This window comes from Pelmatolapia mariae, linkage group LG3_W, assembly GCF_036321145.2.
Source record: "Pelmatolapia mariae isolate MD_Pm_ZW linkage group LG3_W, Pm_UMD_F_2, whole genome shotgun sequence".
Taxonomy (NCBI): Eukaryota; Metazoa; Chordata; class Actinopteri; order Cichliformes; family Cichlidae; genus Pelmatolapia; species Pelmatolapia mariae.
This window is the reverse complement of record NC_086229.1, coordinates 85,960,358-85,976,099: the sequence shown is the minus strand read 5'-3', so window position 1 is coordinate 85,976,099 and position 15,742 is coordinate 85,960,358. Positions and strand designations below refer to the sequence as shown.

The 15,742-nt window shown below is 39.6% G+C and overlaps 1 protein-coding gene and 1 non-coding gene across 2 annotated transcripts in view; one reads left to right on the top strand and one right to left on the bottom strand.

Moving 5' to 3' along the window:
* Window positions 1-5,539: 5,539 nt before the first annotated feature.
* The window catches only part of m1ap (meiosis 1 associated protein), a 53,867-nt gene continuing 43,664 nt past the window's right edge, over window positions 5,540-15,742 (top strand). Inside the window, exons 1-3 of the mRNA XM_063469024.1 lie at window positions 5,540-5,797; window positions 5,974-6,171; window positions 10,842-11,016. Of these exons, the coding sequence (XP_063325094.1) occupies window positions 5,540-5,797; window positions 5,974-6,171; window positions 10,842-11,016 (631 nt within the window). The remainder of the gene's footprint in view (window positions 5,798-5,973; window positions 6,172-10,841; window positions 11,017-15,742) is intronic.
* Window positions 6,803-6,874, bottom strand: trnaa-ugc (transfer RNA alanine (anticodon UGC)). The gene has a single exon. It is a non-coding gene; the product is annotated as a tRNA-Ala (tRNA).

Here is a 15,742-nt window from a genome sequence, read left to right as displayed (position 1 = left end):
GGATACTGCAGCAATCTGTCTGTCAATCTCCACCTTTTATTTTCTGGTTACAAATTAAATGCATTTATATCCTACATTTAATTTTTAGCTCATATATATACTTACTTCACTACGTAGATGAAGTGGTTCAGCTAGCTATAAATGAAGAAAGGCAAATTTTACCCAGATATACTGTGGCTGAGCTTGCAGCTAGGGAGCCCCCTAGTGGATGTTACGTAAAAAAATACATTACAATAAAAAAGGCTAATGGACCTTGTTTAAATACGGGTCTACTTTGTGACTGACAAATTGTTACCGTAGTGTCCCATGGATTCTCTGTCAGACCTGCCTATTGCTCATCACATCTAAATTCTAGAGTCTAGGCAAACTGATACTTCCAGAAATATATGTATGCAGCCATATTTTGAAGAGTATAATATAAATGGGCTAAACATTGATAGGGGTGTGGAACCAAAACAGGTATCATTTAAGCTGTTTCCAAAAATAATGCGATTTGTCCCAGCGCCTTTTTTCGGATAATTAAAAACCTAAGTTATGAAAATAGCTTCTGTCAACAGCTTCCATCTGACCCCCTTCCGCCAAAAGTGCTAGGATGTAGAGGATTTTCTAATTTCATGCTCTTGTTCCCATCTTAGGGAATTTAACTAAAACCTCTCAAGGAAGCAAACAACTTAGCAGAACCGACTTAACGTTCATTTAACCTCAGTTGCTCAGTGAATAAAACTAAGACGGAAGTGAAATTCAAAACTGGGCAAAACGAGCGAAAAGAGCAACTAGTGTGCACGAAAAGTGCTAAAAACCACCGGGCAAACTTTCCCTGATCCCCAGGAGTAAATCAAAAAGACACAGCGGATTAGTATGTTGGTGCAAAGCTCCTATTGACCTAGAAGTGTGTGCGTTCATCACAACAAAATTGGGAAGCAAATTCATGTGTGTATTTTCTGCACATGTGTGTGTGTGTGTGTGTGTGTGTGTGTGTGTGTGTGTGTGTGTGTGTGTGTGTGTGTGTGTGTGTGTGTGTGTGTGTAAGACTGATTAAGCTCCAATCATATCAGTGCACCTAATCCCTTTACACAGACCCTCATAGTTCAGACTGACTGCTCAACATCCATCCCAGTCAAGCTCCTCACAGTGAAGTCCCTGCAACAGGATGCACAACATATACATTTAGGATAAAAATAGAGCTTTGAGCAAGGGCAGGCAAGTGGGATGTTGACAGGAGGTATAAAGAGTAACTGGAAAAAACCTGGAAGATGGTGCAGGTGCGTGGGATATGAAAAGTTTAGCCAAAAAAGAAAAAGGCAAGATGGAGAACTGCCAGTGCCTTCAAGAAGCCACCGCCCAATGGGTGACATTAAGCCCTAATCAGCTGCTGACACACAAACACACACATAGATATACGCACAGAAAGACAGAGTGTGTTTTCACATCAGGACCGGCTACATATTCATCCCCAAATGGTTTTGCCAGGTGCAGTGGGTTGGCAGAAGTTAAGTTTATTTTATTTTTTTCCTTTTTTCCACCAAAAAACACACATACCTCTTATCTCCCTTAAACAGATGTGCATGTTCCAGTTTCTTCATGACAAACTCATATACCCTGGCAAAGTGACATGTTTCACTGGGAGCATTTGTGTGTGCCTGAGAGAGAGTGACGGGGAGCGAGAGAGAGACGGCGAGTATGACTGTGCACGATTGCAGCAGCTCTCATTTCATGACAGAGCTCTCACCAAAGCCTTTTATGCAGACCCTTTTACAAAGCCCCTTCATGCACACATACACACACATTCATCAAAAACCTTGTATTCCATTTTCCAAGACTGCAGCTCCCTTCACATCTTGATTGCACCTTCACGGCTCGGACCGTCTGGCTCTCTCACATATAAACAGCCACAAAGTCCAAGAAAGCACTTGAATCAAGCAAACCAGCAATCAGGAACATATTTCCATGCCTTTTATTCTGTCCCTGCACTTTGCCTCTCATTGATCTTTTTCTGTATTCATCTACAAATGATGAATAGAAATAAACACAGAAGCGGGGCAGAACAAGATGCAAATGGTGTTTTTGAATTTGAATTTTGAATTAACATTTCGAAAAAAGTTATGGGGATTTTTTATTCTTTAATATAAACTTAGCTCAACAGGTAAGAAAATTTGTGTTTGGTTGTGTATTTCATTGCTGTAACAATGCTTCTTTGATATAAATCATATACCATTGGAAAGCCTGTTTAGTGGTACCGCATTTGTAAGAAAAATACAATTGTGGGTTGAGCAGCATAGTTGAATATGTAAGATGCCTGTGAAAAACTTGCCAAATCTTCTCTGTCAATGCTAAACAGGTTATTCTGATACTGACTCTTGTTTTGAGCTTCTGGTACCCCTGGAGCTGACAATCAGGTGCCTGACTGGTACCTGATTAACAGTACCTGCTACAGCGGTGTCTGCTCCAAGCATGCCATGTTTGACTGATCTGGACAGGGCTTGTGCACAGGGAAACTTCAAGCATTTGTTCTGCAAAACCAAGTTGTAGCGTCATTTGGTGTGAGCCATAGTACATCTCCAAATTGAAGGCCAATTTCCACATAACAGAGGATGTCAGAGGCAGACTGCAAAGTGGTTGTTCTGAGAAGATAATACCACAATGTATTTAAGGAGAAATAACAATCAATTGGGTAGATGAAACGTTGAAATTGCTGCTTACTAAGATTAAAGAAATTTAACACATGTCTCAGCAGCTTAATAAAAATCAGTTTGTCTTGAATTTAAATTAAAAAGAAACTCTCTTCAAGTAAGTTAGCCATTTATTACAGATGTTTAATTCAAATAATATTACAATGTAGATGAAATTCTCTAAAAATGAATTATCAGTTTTATGTACCTACAAAATTCCCCACATATGTCAGTTTTATTCAGCATTAATAAATTAGCAGAGTAAACTAGAAATTGTTTCAAAATAAGTTTAGTTAACTCCCAGTGTAACGTTATTGGTGCTGTGTCTCTATTATGTTACGTATGCCCTTTTGTATTGAAGCTGTTCTGGATTCAGGTTACAAAATTTATTTACAGGCCTACTAAAAAAAAAAAAAAAAAAAATTTACAGGCCTACTGTTAGCTAGCTAACGTTAGCATGCTAACTGGGTAACTATCAGGTCTAGGTTAGCTACTTTGTTGATAAGAAGCAGAGCCTGTGCATGTTGTTTTGCAACAGTTTTTTAGTTTTCTCTGGGGGGCTTTTCTATATACTTTTATCAACCTGTCTACATAACAGTAAGTCCAGCAGAAGCTATTTTCAGAGAAGTTGGAACTTAACCTCAGCAAGGTAATGTTAGCTAAACTTTGCAAGGTATAAGTTGCAAATCCTAGCTAAAATTAATATAAAAGCTTTCTAATCTAAGAATAATCTAATTTACATGTGTTTAGTTTCTAAATACTAATAAATTAATGTTTCTTGCCACCTATTATTTGTGTCAAAATCATTTAATTAAAGACATGACCACAGACAGTATGGATTGCTTGGCTTATTAAAGCTGCACAAAAAGAGACTTGTGTGTGTGTCACTGTAGTGTGGTGTAAAATTCACACTACTAAGTAATGCCTGAAATATTTTTTTAGGTCAGTGAATAACCAACCCAAAACCCATGTGGCAAAAAGATTCATTTTTTTAGCTACTGGGTTGAATCTGATTACATTCATTTGTCTTTGAACAGAGTCTAGTCTTAGAGGTGATGCAAGATCAAGGTGTGAAGGTGAAAGATATTTGATCTGGGTGGTGGGAAGCACAGAATCTGGCTTAGAAGAGGAGAACTGAGTCAGAGGTAGATGAAAAGGGCACACAATCAAACAATGCACATATTTACACAATGTGCCCTTTATATTGAAGACAACAATAGAGCAGGGCCTGGGGATACAGGATTAAAAGACCTGGGATGATAAAGAGTGCTCGGAGCTCAGCCTTTGAGGGATTATTTCTGTCAATGGTTTTGCCCTGATAAGTCCACTCCAAGCTCTCTAGTAATGGCTCTAAATCTGTTGTATTTGCTTCTGTTTTTAGCCTTGAGTCAGGCCTATGACTTGCCTTTACTATTTCAGGTTATATATAGTGTGTTTTACATAGGCATGATATAACCTATGTCTCAGAGTAATTAAGATTTTCATTAGCAATTTCATTTCATAACATATTAATCAAATAGTGTGCTAATTTGCACATCCCCGTCGAAGCTTAATTGCTATAACAATCAGTCCCATACCAAAGGATATTCTGTTTACAATGAATTGAAAAAATGATCAAATCTTCATATTTGACAGACAGCAATTAATTCAGCAATTTAATCAGTTATTTGCTTAAAATGGAATTCACGTCACAGTCCCTTAAGTGTAAACTGCACAACAAAATGCCATCAGCTGCACTCACCAAGCTGTGGAAATTAAACAACCAGCCGAAAAGCTGTGTGTCAGTAAAGGGAGACAACGATGCTGCAGATATATATTCCATAATGACGGGGTTTCCGATGGAGTAACTGTTCATAGAAAGATTCAGGGGTTCCCCTCTTTAACCCTTTGGGCACATCCTGTGTGATGGATGACTGATTGCTTCCTTTTGACAGCCACACAGATGGCCCTTCTTACAGCTTGTGAGTGAAAGTGGGCAAAAAATATATGTTCAGACTGTTCAGTCATATACCCCTCTGAAATCTACAGGAAATAGTGCAAGGATATGTTTTGGGGTTTTCCCCAAATGCGGATGCAAAAGAAAAAATGAGGTACTAATATTTTTCAAATGTGTTGTAGACCGTTTTTTAAGTGGGTTTTATTTTCTCAAGCATGGAATTGTGCTTATGTGCACAGTCACGCTCACAAAGACCCATTTCTCAGATGTCAATTACTACTTTGCTTTTCTACATTTCATATTATAATGGGGTTTTTTGCATTTTGGATTGCTGGTTATACAAGACAGACAATTTAAAGGTTCTAAAATATTAAACATGTTGCCGGTATCATATCTTTAAAACAGCAGTGATAAAATTGATCAGTATTTGGAGCACTCGACACATTAGCGTTGCTTACTTTAGTCTTCTTTATACGCTCCATTTTGTCCATTTTGGTTTTACATATTTTCATTTATGATTTATTCCAGCATAGTAACATCATTCTGATTAAGTGAACATTTGAGAGCAGCAGAGCTGGCTGTGTTATCATTTCAGATTATATTCTTATGTTTTCAGTGTTCAACTACTTCTTTTCCCACCATCCTCCTCAGATCTAAAGGAAAGCCCTGAGTTATGTAAGAATGGACTGATTTATAACCTAGTTTCTCGCTACATATTTTCATATGCAGCATAACTCGTTTATTCTGTTTATTTTGTTCTGTTCTAGTTTCCCTACTGATGATTAGGACTGCAGATAATGTACTTATTTAATGAATCTTGTTAACTCCTGAGGGTAATTGTCATTACAGGGGAAGAGTCCTTACATTTTTCTTTAGTTGTCTTTGTGTACTTTATGTGTTCCTTCAGCATTGTGTTTGTGGTTTGCAGGCTATCATGGACAGCAGAAAGAGGTCAGCAGCTTCTTCCAACTCTCCAAGTTTGGTTTTCTGGTCCTCGTCATTCCCACGGCAACCGGCCAGGGTCCTAATTGTGGAGGCGCTGCCGCCCCGATGGTCAGAGACTCGCACGGTTCTTTGCGATGCTCTGGACAACTTCTTGTCTCTGGCCTCTAGTCTGGATGGGCCCTGTAGGATACCTCTACTGAGCCTGTATGCCGTCAGCAGGCAGCGGGAATGTCTATTGCCATTTGTGGTAAGATGGATAAAAGTGTAATATTCCTGAAAGCAGTGCAAAACACATTATTTCTCTCCTATAATTGCTTTCTTTCATACATAAATATCAGCCCTTTTCCTGCTTTGCATTCTGTCATCCACATTATCTCCCATTTTTATCCATTTTTCTTTCCCTGTCACCTTTTTTTATTTTAGCAAGTTCGTGGTAACTTCGCCAGGCTGCATTCCTGTGTTGAAGAGCTGAGGTCTATTCCAAGTGAAGGTTGTATCAGAGGAGCAGCCGCAGGAGCTGATCTGCTGCGACAGGCAGTGCTGGACAGTCTGCAGCAGTTTAAACAGTACATCAGACACACCAGCGCTGGCAGTCAGGCCGGCAGCAACATCTCTGTGGAGGTGAGAAGCGACACACTATCATTTCACAGCAAGAAATGAATTTCTATGTAAAATTGCACATTCGTACAAGTCACAGGGACTGGTTAGCGAGCTCTTCTCAGAGTCCACTCTTACCATTGACTTAGGAATCAGCCCCACAGTACAAAGCAGAGAGCAACTATCCTGATCAGCTTCCAAAGAAACACACGTGTGAAAGCTCTGTCTTTATAGTAAAAGAAGACACAAACACCATACACACTTCTGTAACTTTTAGTGAATAATTTAACTTTGTTTTCATTTACAGTTAGCAAACAGCTTTTAGAAAGGGTGTCACACACAGCCTGGTTAACTTTGCTGATGGTTAGTGGAGTAATAAACACATATAAAGCCTCTAACTATCTGCACAAAGAGGTTAACAGGCTCTTTCAGTTACTATTTTCTAAGAAATTGCTTAGTAGGTTTGTAAGTGCTGATCGATTATACTGAACACACACTGCTTGAGATCCAGTTAGATCTGTGGTATAAGAGTACCCTGGTAACTGTTACAGTAAATACAAAGCATTAAACCATAATCTTGTTTCTTGTCCTCAAATTCCACTTTGTAGCACAGACCTCTGAACTCAGTCTAAATAGTTTTAAATGGCAATAGAAGTGGAGATGCTGGGGATTGAACCCAGGGCCTCATACATGCAAAGCATGTGCTCTACCACTGAGCTACATCCCCTATGAGGCACAGGGAGCATGTTGATCATAAAAGCTTTATGAGATTCATCAGCGCTTTCTAAGTAGGAGAACACATTGAGAAATTTCCATCGAAACCGAAGCATTACCAGCGGCAGGCAAATTTCTTCTTTCTCATTCCATCCCCTGAACTGTCAATTAGATCTGTGAGGAGAATAATAGGCACAGTTTTCTCATGTTTTTTCATTTACATATTTTTCTTTCTCCTGTCAGCAAACTGAGTGAACATTAAAATTGTGATTTCATGTCGCCTGTTAACTGGGCAACATATAAACCATTTTGTGGTGATATTTGAATTGTGCTTATTCTGAATGTTAATGATTACAAAAAAGTGTAAAAGAATAATAAGAGAACAGGAAAAGCTGACCAGGTTAAAAATACACTGTCTGTACTCTACAATGCATTATTATTATGTAACAAAGCATCTTTGAGTGTACTTGCATAGTACCAACACCCAAAGAGAATCACACAATCACTACATTGTCATTTTTGGACACTTCATGCAGTTGTTGTCACTGGATTTTTTTTTTAAACTTTATCTTCATTTTCATTATCAAGGATCATCTTTTCAGCTGCAGACCAGCTCACGCTGAATAGATCCCCTTTGGACATTCAAGATAGAGAAGAGGTTCCACTCATACCTATTAAATGAGCTGTCCTCAGGTCCAATTCAGTGTATTAAGCAGCTGCAAAAAACAGACTGAACAAGGCAATCTCATTAGCATGTCTCTGTTAACAGCCCTCTGTTAATGGCTCTTCATGTTTTATATGAAACAGTGCACTTTAAATAAGCCTGTCCACATATGAAATGGAGCAAAAGAGCTACTATTTATCTGCTAGTGAACCATCTCTGTAGAAAGAGGACATCGCAAAAAGCTTTAGTAGTTTCAGTCTTTCCCCATTTGAAGGGGAAATCGGATCAGGTGTCGCTACTTAACGCCAGTGTACGAAATAGTGAAGCCAGTTTCCTTAGTGAGCTTCGTGCAGTCAGTTTCAAAAAGTAAATCCTCTTGTATCCTGTTGTATCAACTCATTATTGAACAGTTAAGTGTAACATTACAAGTTTCACTAAAAGCTCATATCTGCTGCTGAAACAGCACAGTTCATAGATCAGTTCAATTCTATTAATGCTGTGTAATGTTTTTTGCTAATGGTATGCAAAAACGTGCAGGCTCGTAACGCACCACAGAAAACATTGTTGGTGTCACCAAGTGATAGTTTATGGCATGTGTTCACTCTCACTTTAACAAATTAGATGCTTTCAGCTCACTGAAAACATCTAATTTTTTAAATGTACGGGTCAGGCCGGCAGTAAGCCAGTAAGAACTGTGGTAGCTGCTGAACATTGTGTCCTCTGGACACCAGGCTGTAGGTTGTTGACGAGATTTTGTCCAGCCAGCTTTTTATGAGGCTCTGGACAGATGATTGCACTAAGACCCACTGCTTCCAAGGGTAGGAGATATGAATAACGCTCTTAGGAGACAGCAAAGGAAAAAACAGAAGCATGGCCCTTTGCATGTGTGTCTGTGTGTGCCTTGCTAGCCCACCAATACAATGCATGTTTTCATTCAGATACACAACGCTTAATGCATGCATGTGTTCTCCTTGAGCAGCAGTTTCCATCCACTTTTTCTAAACAGCCGGAAGCCGAGAGCGGCGCTCATCAATAACCGTAATACAATCATCATTTCCTGCTACTGTTAATGCGATTCAGTAGACAGCTAAATGTCAGCCTAGCATTATTTTATCTTTTTTCCCCCATTAGGCATGTAAATGACACAGAAAACTAATTTCATCTCTTCCCACGATCACATTTTTCTGCTTATTTTAAGTTGCTGTCTTTAGTCCAAATGTTCAGCAGAAATCTTCATTATTAAAAAGATAACGGATGAGTAAAAACATTTTAAAATGTATTACCAGTAGTTTTGTTCATTTACAGATAATGAGAGCTCAGTTACAGAAAAAAAAATAAATTAAAGGGGTAGCTCGTTCCCAAATCGAGTTGACATATTTTCCCTCTTGGGCTGTGATGCTGTTTATCTATTTAGATTGTTTTGTTGTGTTTTCCAGTTTTATCTGCTGTAGAATACAGCCTTCCCTTGAATATAACAGGACCTGAAGGCACCTGCTTTGTGGTGCTCAAATACATTTGAAAATCTCAGCAGTAATGTCTCTCTCTAGAAATCTTGAGTAACCCAGTTACTTACAAAGACCCTCAAACCTTGTTAAGCGCTGTTCCATACAGAACCCAACATTACAGGTCATTCAAAGGGGGAGCCATTAGTCTTCAACTCCTCTTCAAATAAAAACCCATTAATAAACTCAGATGAGTGACTAGCTCAGGATTTCTGCAAAGAGACAGTTTTTAAAATATTTTTTTGCCAAGGTACAGTATCGTGCAAAAATGTTGAGCTGCCCTTATTTCTTTATGTTTTTTGTTAAACAAATGCGAGGTAGTTTACTGAAACATGCAAATAGAGAAACAGAAATACAACACTAACAACTTGAAAGTCAGTATGTAATGTGATCTTTATTCTATAACACAGTGTGAACTGTCTTAGACAAGTGTTATTGCAGTTTCTTGAAGTAGTCTTCAGGAATACTTTTCCAAGGTTCTTGAAGGACAGTCAAAAGTCTTCTTTTAATGTTGGCTGCCTTTTGTTCTATTCTCTATCAAGATGATCCCACACTGCCTCAATAATGTTGAGGTGCAGGCTCTGTGTATGCTAATCCATGACTGATAGTAATCCATAGTAGTAGTAGTTTTATGTTTTTCCATCAAGGTATGTTTTTACCTATAATGTCGGCACTATTGTATCATTATCCTTCTTCTGAAATATTGACGACAGTTTGAACCAAACATGTGGATTTATCACCTGTTGCTTCTGATTTTTAAACCAGTTTTGTGTAATTTAGCATATCTAAGTCTTTTCTAGCTGTTTTCCTTCCTCAAATTAGGATTGGCTTCTTGACAGCCACTCTTCCACTGAAATTAATTCGTATGAGGCTTCAGTGAACAGTAGATCGAATAACACAAGGACCAGATGTATCTCTTAAGTCGTTTATCAGGTTAAGCTCTTGAGTTAGTTGCCTTTATATGCTTGAATGATTCATAAGTCCGTGTTAAGAGGCTTAACAAATAAAAATACCTAGAGATACAGTACTTAGAAATACCTTTTAGGTCTGTTAAAATCCAGAAAGAGGTACATCTTTACAATATCTCCAAAACTGGGCATATTTACCATAAAATAATCTAAACCGAGAAAGAGAACTAAAGACAGGAAAAAAGTCATACACCTTTAGAGTGTCTTTAAATCTAGAGTTGAGTCTGCATGTACCACTTTCCTTTTGGGCTGACATTATTTTATCTCTAGTGGTTGTGACATCACATGTTCATTTTAGTAACTGTAATTTACTGCATGTCATGTCCCCAAACTCCCAACAGACACAGCACTGTCAGACATAAAGAATGCTTTGTTGTGGTGTTGCTGTGTCCTGTGACTCTGAGGATATAATCCTTCATAAAACCAGCTGGAACAATTCAAATAGAGAAAGGTTTTGGAAAAGAGTTGTGGCAAAGAACATCAATGTGGCTTTCTAATGAAAAGTGATAGTGTTTGTGTAGTGTGGTTGTGGAATAGCAGCGAATGGGTTACATCATCGCAAGACATCACAGATTAATTGCACACTTGAGTTGAAGTAGTTCGAATAGCATGGATGTCATTCTCATCAGTCGGTGCATAAAACAAGTAGTGGCCAGAATATTGTGCAGTATGGTTTAAAGAAGCATTAAGAGGGCACTTCTCAGTTCTTTTTGAGCCTGATGACGTTTTTGCACTGTGTCACATTGAGGTCAGCTTGCCCCTTGACATTGGAAACCTAATGAAATGTCTATGTCTGTGCTCCTGGGAGCTTTCTTATTTGCCTTAATATTTGTGCTGCTTCCCCAGGTTACTCTGGTGACCAGCCAGCCAGGCCGTAGCATTGTTCATCAGCTGGAGATGGGGCTCAAAGATGCTGACCTGGTTTCACTGAAACGACTCCTGGTAGTGCAGATCTACAGTACAGGAGACTGGTGCCAAGACGCTCTCTCACCTGAGCCCGCCGCACCCTCGGAGACTGAAGGTAGGAAATACAAATGCACACACACACACAAGACTGGAACATGCACACACACTCAGACCCACAGAAATTGAGACTGTAGGGTCATTAAAGAGGAGACAGGCTGTCAGCTGTTACTGCAGGCTAACCAGGAGTGCATGTAACTCAGTTTAAAACAACAAGCAAAAAGCATTAACAAACACTCAGTCCTCATGAAGTCTGTTATCTATTTCCAAAGCAGACTTGACTCCTCCGCACTTTCCACATATCTCCCCCCTGTGCTTTCTTAATCATGTTCTGCGGAGCTGTGTAGCACTGACCCATTTATAACACCCTATTTTTACTATTTTTTTACTGTTTTCAGCATATCTGCACGCCACACTCATCACATATGTCACGGTTTGTATAACTTGGCTACAATCCAAACATTTGCCAGTCCTCTCTCAGAGAACCTGATTTCATAATCACATGTCATGTTTTTTAATTACACGAAGGTTCAAGTGATGTGGTTTGGTTTGAGTAAGTAGAGGGTGCAATGAGGGCTGGGTAGGAATGAAGGGGTGAAAAGGGAGAAGAACAGAAAGTGAGAAAGAAACATCCAAGAGGGAGCAAATAATGAGGACCAGTTTAAAAGAGGAGTGAGGCGTTTCATATAAAACTATTTGTGGATCGTCTGTTTATTCCTTGATCATAAATAGTTATTTGTATCTGTGGAGGAAATGACTTAGCAGACTTTAAGATTGGGTTGTTTTTTTTCTCAGAAGTGTGTGTGAGTGTGTGTGTGAGAGAGATGCTGGAAACATTATACTAATGATGTTTCAGAGGAGACAAACTGTATTATGCAAAATCCACTCTCATTGTTCTTGAACATAATTAAGTGTCCCCACTGTGTCTAGAGACCCAGAAGTCATGAGAAAGTTTCTTTGCTTTCTCCATAGATCAGAATATGTGTCTCTGAATGAGCCATTCAGATTTCTAGCGGCTTTTAACGTTAAAAGGGGATAACCACAGCTCCTGACTGCCAAAGAGAGCTCTTAAATCATAAATAAGCAGATGCAGTCTGCCATTGTTATTTTCTTGCTGGAGTAGTGTTCTGTTAACTTTGTTGAACATACAGCCTGCAGGTCTGAACTGGCCCATCAAAGAGTAGAGTCTGGCCCTCTGGGTGGATTTGCAGAGTGTAAAAATTGGAGAAGGAAGGTGTAATTTTGGACTTTCAACTGTAATTTGCACCAGAAAGCATGTTGCAAGATGTTAAGAATGGATAGCATAGAAAACATCATGTCGCCAATCATCTGTCTGAATCGTAATCAGTTTTATAGCCTTAAATTACCTGTAATACCACAAGATAAAAAATATACTATACGAATACATCAGGAAGATGGCTCCAACAGACCGCGTGCTCAGTGTAAACCTCAGGCAGCAGAAACCCAAGAAAGAGGAGGAACCATCATGGAAGGACAGACCCGTGCACGGTATGTACGACCGACAGATAGAGGAAGTGGCTGACATCCAGAAATCCTACCAGTGGCTGGACAAAGCTGGACTGAAAGACAGCACAGAGGCACTAATCATGGCAGCACAGGAACAAGCTCTGAGCACAAGATCCATAGAGGCTGGGGTCTATCACACCTGGCAAGACCCCAGGTGCAGGCTGTGGAAAGATGCCCCTGAGACAATCCAGCACATAACAGCAGGGTGCAAGATGCTAGCAGGCAGGGCATACATGGAACGCCATAACCAAGTGGCCGGCATAGTATACAGAAACATCTGTGCCGAGTATGGCCTGGAAGTCCCGAGGTCAAAATGGGAGACGCCCCCAAGGGTGGTTGAGAATAATTGAGCTAAGATCCTGTGGGACTTCAAGATACAGATGGACAAAATGGTGATGGCTAACCAACCGGACATAGCGGTGTTAGACAAACAGATGAAGATGGCCTCAGTGATAGATGTAGCCATACTGAATGACAGCAATATCAGGAAGAAGGAACACGAGAAGCTGCTGAAGTACCAAGGGCTCGGAGAACAGCTCGAGAAGATGTGGAGGGTGAAGGTAACAGTGGTCCCAGTGGGAAGCGGAGCACTAGGACTCCCAAGCTAGGCGAGTGGCTCCAGCAGATTCCAGGAACAACATCGGAGATCTCTGTCCAGAAGAGCGCAGTCCTAGGAGCAGCTGAGATACTGCGCAGGACCCTCAAGCTCCCAGGCCTCTGGTAGAGGACCCGAGCTTGGAGGATAGACCGCCCTCAGGGGCGAGAGGGGAATATATTATGTATAGCTGACATATAGTATGCAGTCTTTTTATTTGTGATGAGAGTAGACTGAATTAATGTAGAAAAACTGAGACATTATCTTGAAGTTACAGGGGGGTTTTTTAAGGGTCATTCCATGAAAAATCAACCAGTGCTTCCCACCTGACCCTTCCAGAAATTGTTTTTTTGTACCGCAACTTTATTACTTTTAATAAAGCCACTGAAAATTTAACCTTCATATTTTTAACTTCCATATATTTAACACGAGTTCCTCATGGTATATGTAGGGCTGAGACAAAATTCTGTACTTCCTATTTTATTCTACTTTCAATTTCGTACATTAAATCGGTACTTGATATTCAAAACTAGAATATATCCCACGATACAGATGGAAGTTGGATATAGAAAAAAATCTTGTTTACCAAAAACAAGATTTTGACTTTAGATTATGACACTTCAAATACATGTTATACTGGCATGCGAAATGTAACTTATTGTAAACGTGTACAGTGTTATACATACTCTTTAACTCATCCGACACAGTTATATCAGTTATGCAATACTGCCTGCAAAATTGCTCTTATACCTGATCCCTTGCTACAGCTTTTATATAATATCTAAGGAAAAACGTTGTTGCTTTGTTCCATTAGTCCTCGTGAGGCCTTTGCTCCCCATGGAGTCAATGTTAGCGTGAAGCGGCCTTTAAAAAACAGAGGTACTTAGTCCTTGCACAGGCAGTCGGGTGAAAGTGAGGGGAGTGTGTTACATGTGCGCTTTTTAAAACTAAAAGTATTTAGAATAAAATCTTGAGGAACCACAAGATAAGCATCCCTGAATCAGTGCCTCAAGTACACATTTTTTTGTGTTTTTGTGTTATTGTATTTGTTGATCAATACGCGGGGGCACTCATTCCGATCTCTCCCCAGTATCTAATCAAACAGCAATGCCATTCAACATAGAGATGTTTGGAAAGAGCCTTGGAGATGTGGTTTTGTAGTTACTGCAGTTTGATGATTGACTTTGATGAGGATTCCACTGGGAATACATCACTGTGTTCCTCTGCAGTGTTGTTGAAGTGTTTATAGCACAGAGTGTTTGAAACATGACAGTCACTCTAACTTGATGATACTACGGCTTCCATCATCGGAGATATATCAGTACCAGTGGTCCTCCTAGACCTTTGATGTCCCACAAAAAGCTGTTAGCATTCATTCTTTCCATAGTAGAGTGGGCAGGATTGTTGAAACCCTAATGTCTACACACAGAGTCATTGGTTCCACTAGTTCGTAGTGGTTCCACTCTTCTGTGCTTGTCGATTGTTGTGCAATCACGCTTAAAGAGCAATGTTTGATTTATTTTATTTGTTTTAATTAAAGAACTTAAAAGGGGCTTGTAATTCCCAGCCCATTCAACAGTTCCATATCTTTATTCTTAGACTCAACTAGAGTAGCTTTCCATGATTCATTTAGAAATAATCTTTATATATCTTATACTGTGCCTTGGTGCATCCTCTTACTTCATCCTCTGTCTTAAATAAGTTGTTTTAACACCCTTCAGCTGCCTTTTAGACCAGAATTCTTTTGATTAGCTGCTCGTCATAAACAAGAAGATTAGAACAGCAGGTGGAGCTTACGTACCTGACGCGACCATATTAGGGATATGTGCTGTAAATGACATCATATCGATCCAGTAGGAGAAAACCAGATATTTTTGAGTCTAACCTCATTATTTGAGACTCCGGCCAAATTTAATATGAACATCTATTGTAACAGAACATACAATAATTTATCTAAATAAATTATTATAATACATCACGCGCTCTATTTGTATGATAAACCTTGTCATGAATGTGTTACATTTTAGTCTCTTACTAACAGGAAAACCAAGAGCTACACTGACCTCAGAGTTCATCTGGCTGAAAAACCAAAGCAGGCTTTAATCAAGACATAAGAAGTCTGAGTGTCTAGCCAGTATGAATTCCACTCACATTCACTGGATGCTCTAAGAGGTCCTAAATTGTGTTTAGTCACTCTGTTGAACACCCTAGTGGAAGTGTGACAGGTTGATTGCTGCTCTGACACCTTTGATGGGGTCTAACCCGCAGTAGTAAATGCAGAGCTGCTCAGACGTGATACACAGAGAGATACTGCTGCTGTACCTTTTCAGTTATTAGTCAATTTCTTTTGTCATTTCTCCACTTTCAGTTACAAAAAGCAGTGTGCAGCTAGACACCGGCCCCGCTTCACAAACATTTTTGGAAGCGGTGTTGATACTCTTGAATCTGGGCGCATCATTCAACGCCAGACAATTTGGTTTAGCTCTGTGTGTGTGTGTGTGTGTGTGTGTGTGTGTGTGTGTGTGTGTGTGTGTGTGTGTGTGTGTGTGTGTGTGTGTGTGTGTGTGTCAGTTATTTATTCCACAGAGTGAGGCATAGTGCAGGAAGTGGGTGGGATATCCATTTTTCTTTTGTACAAAGTAAAACAAAAACCATAACTATT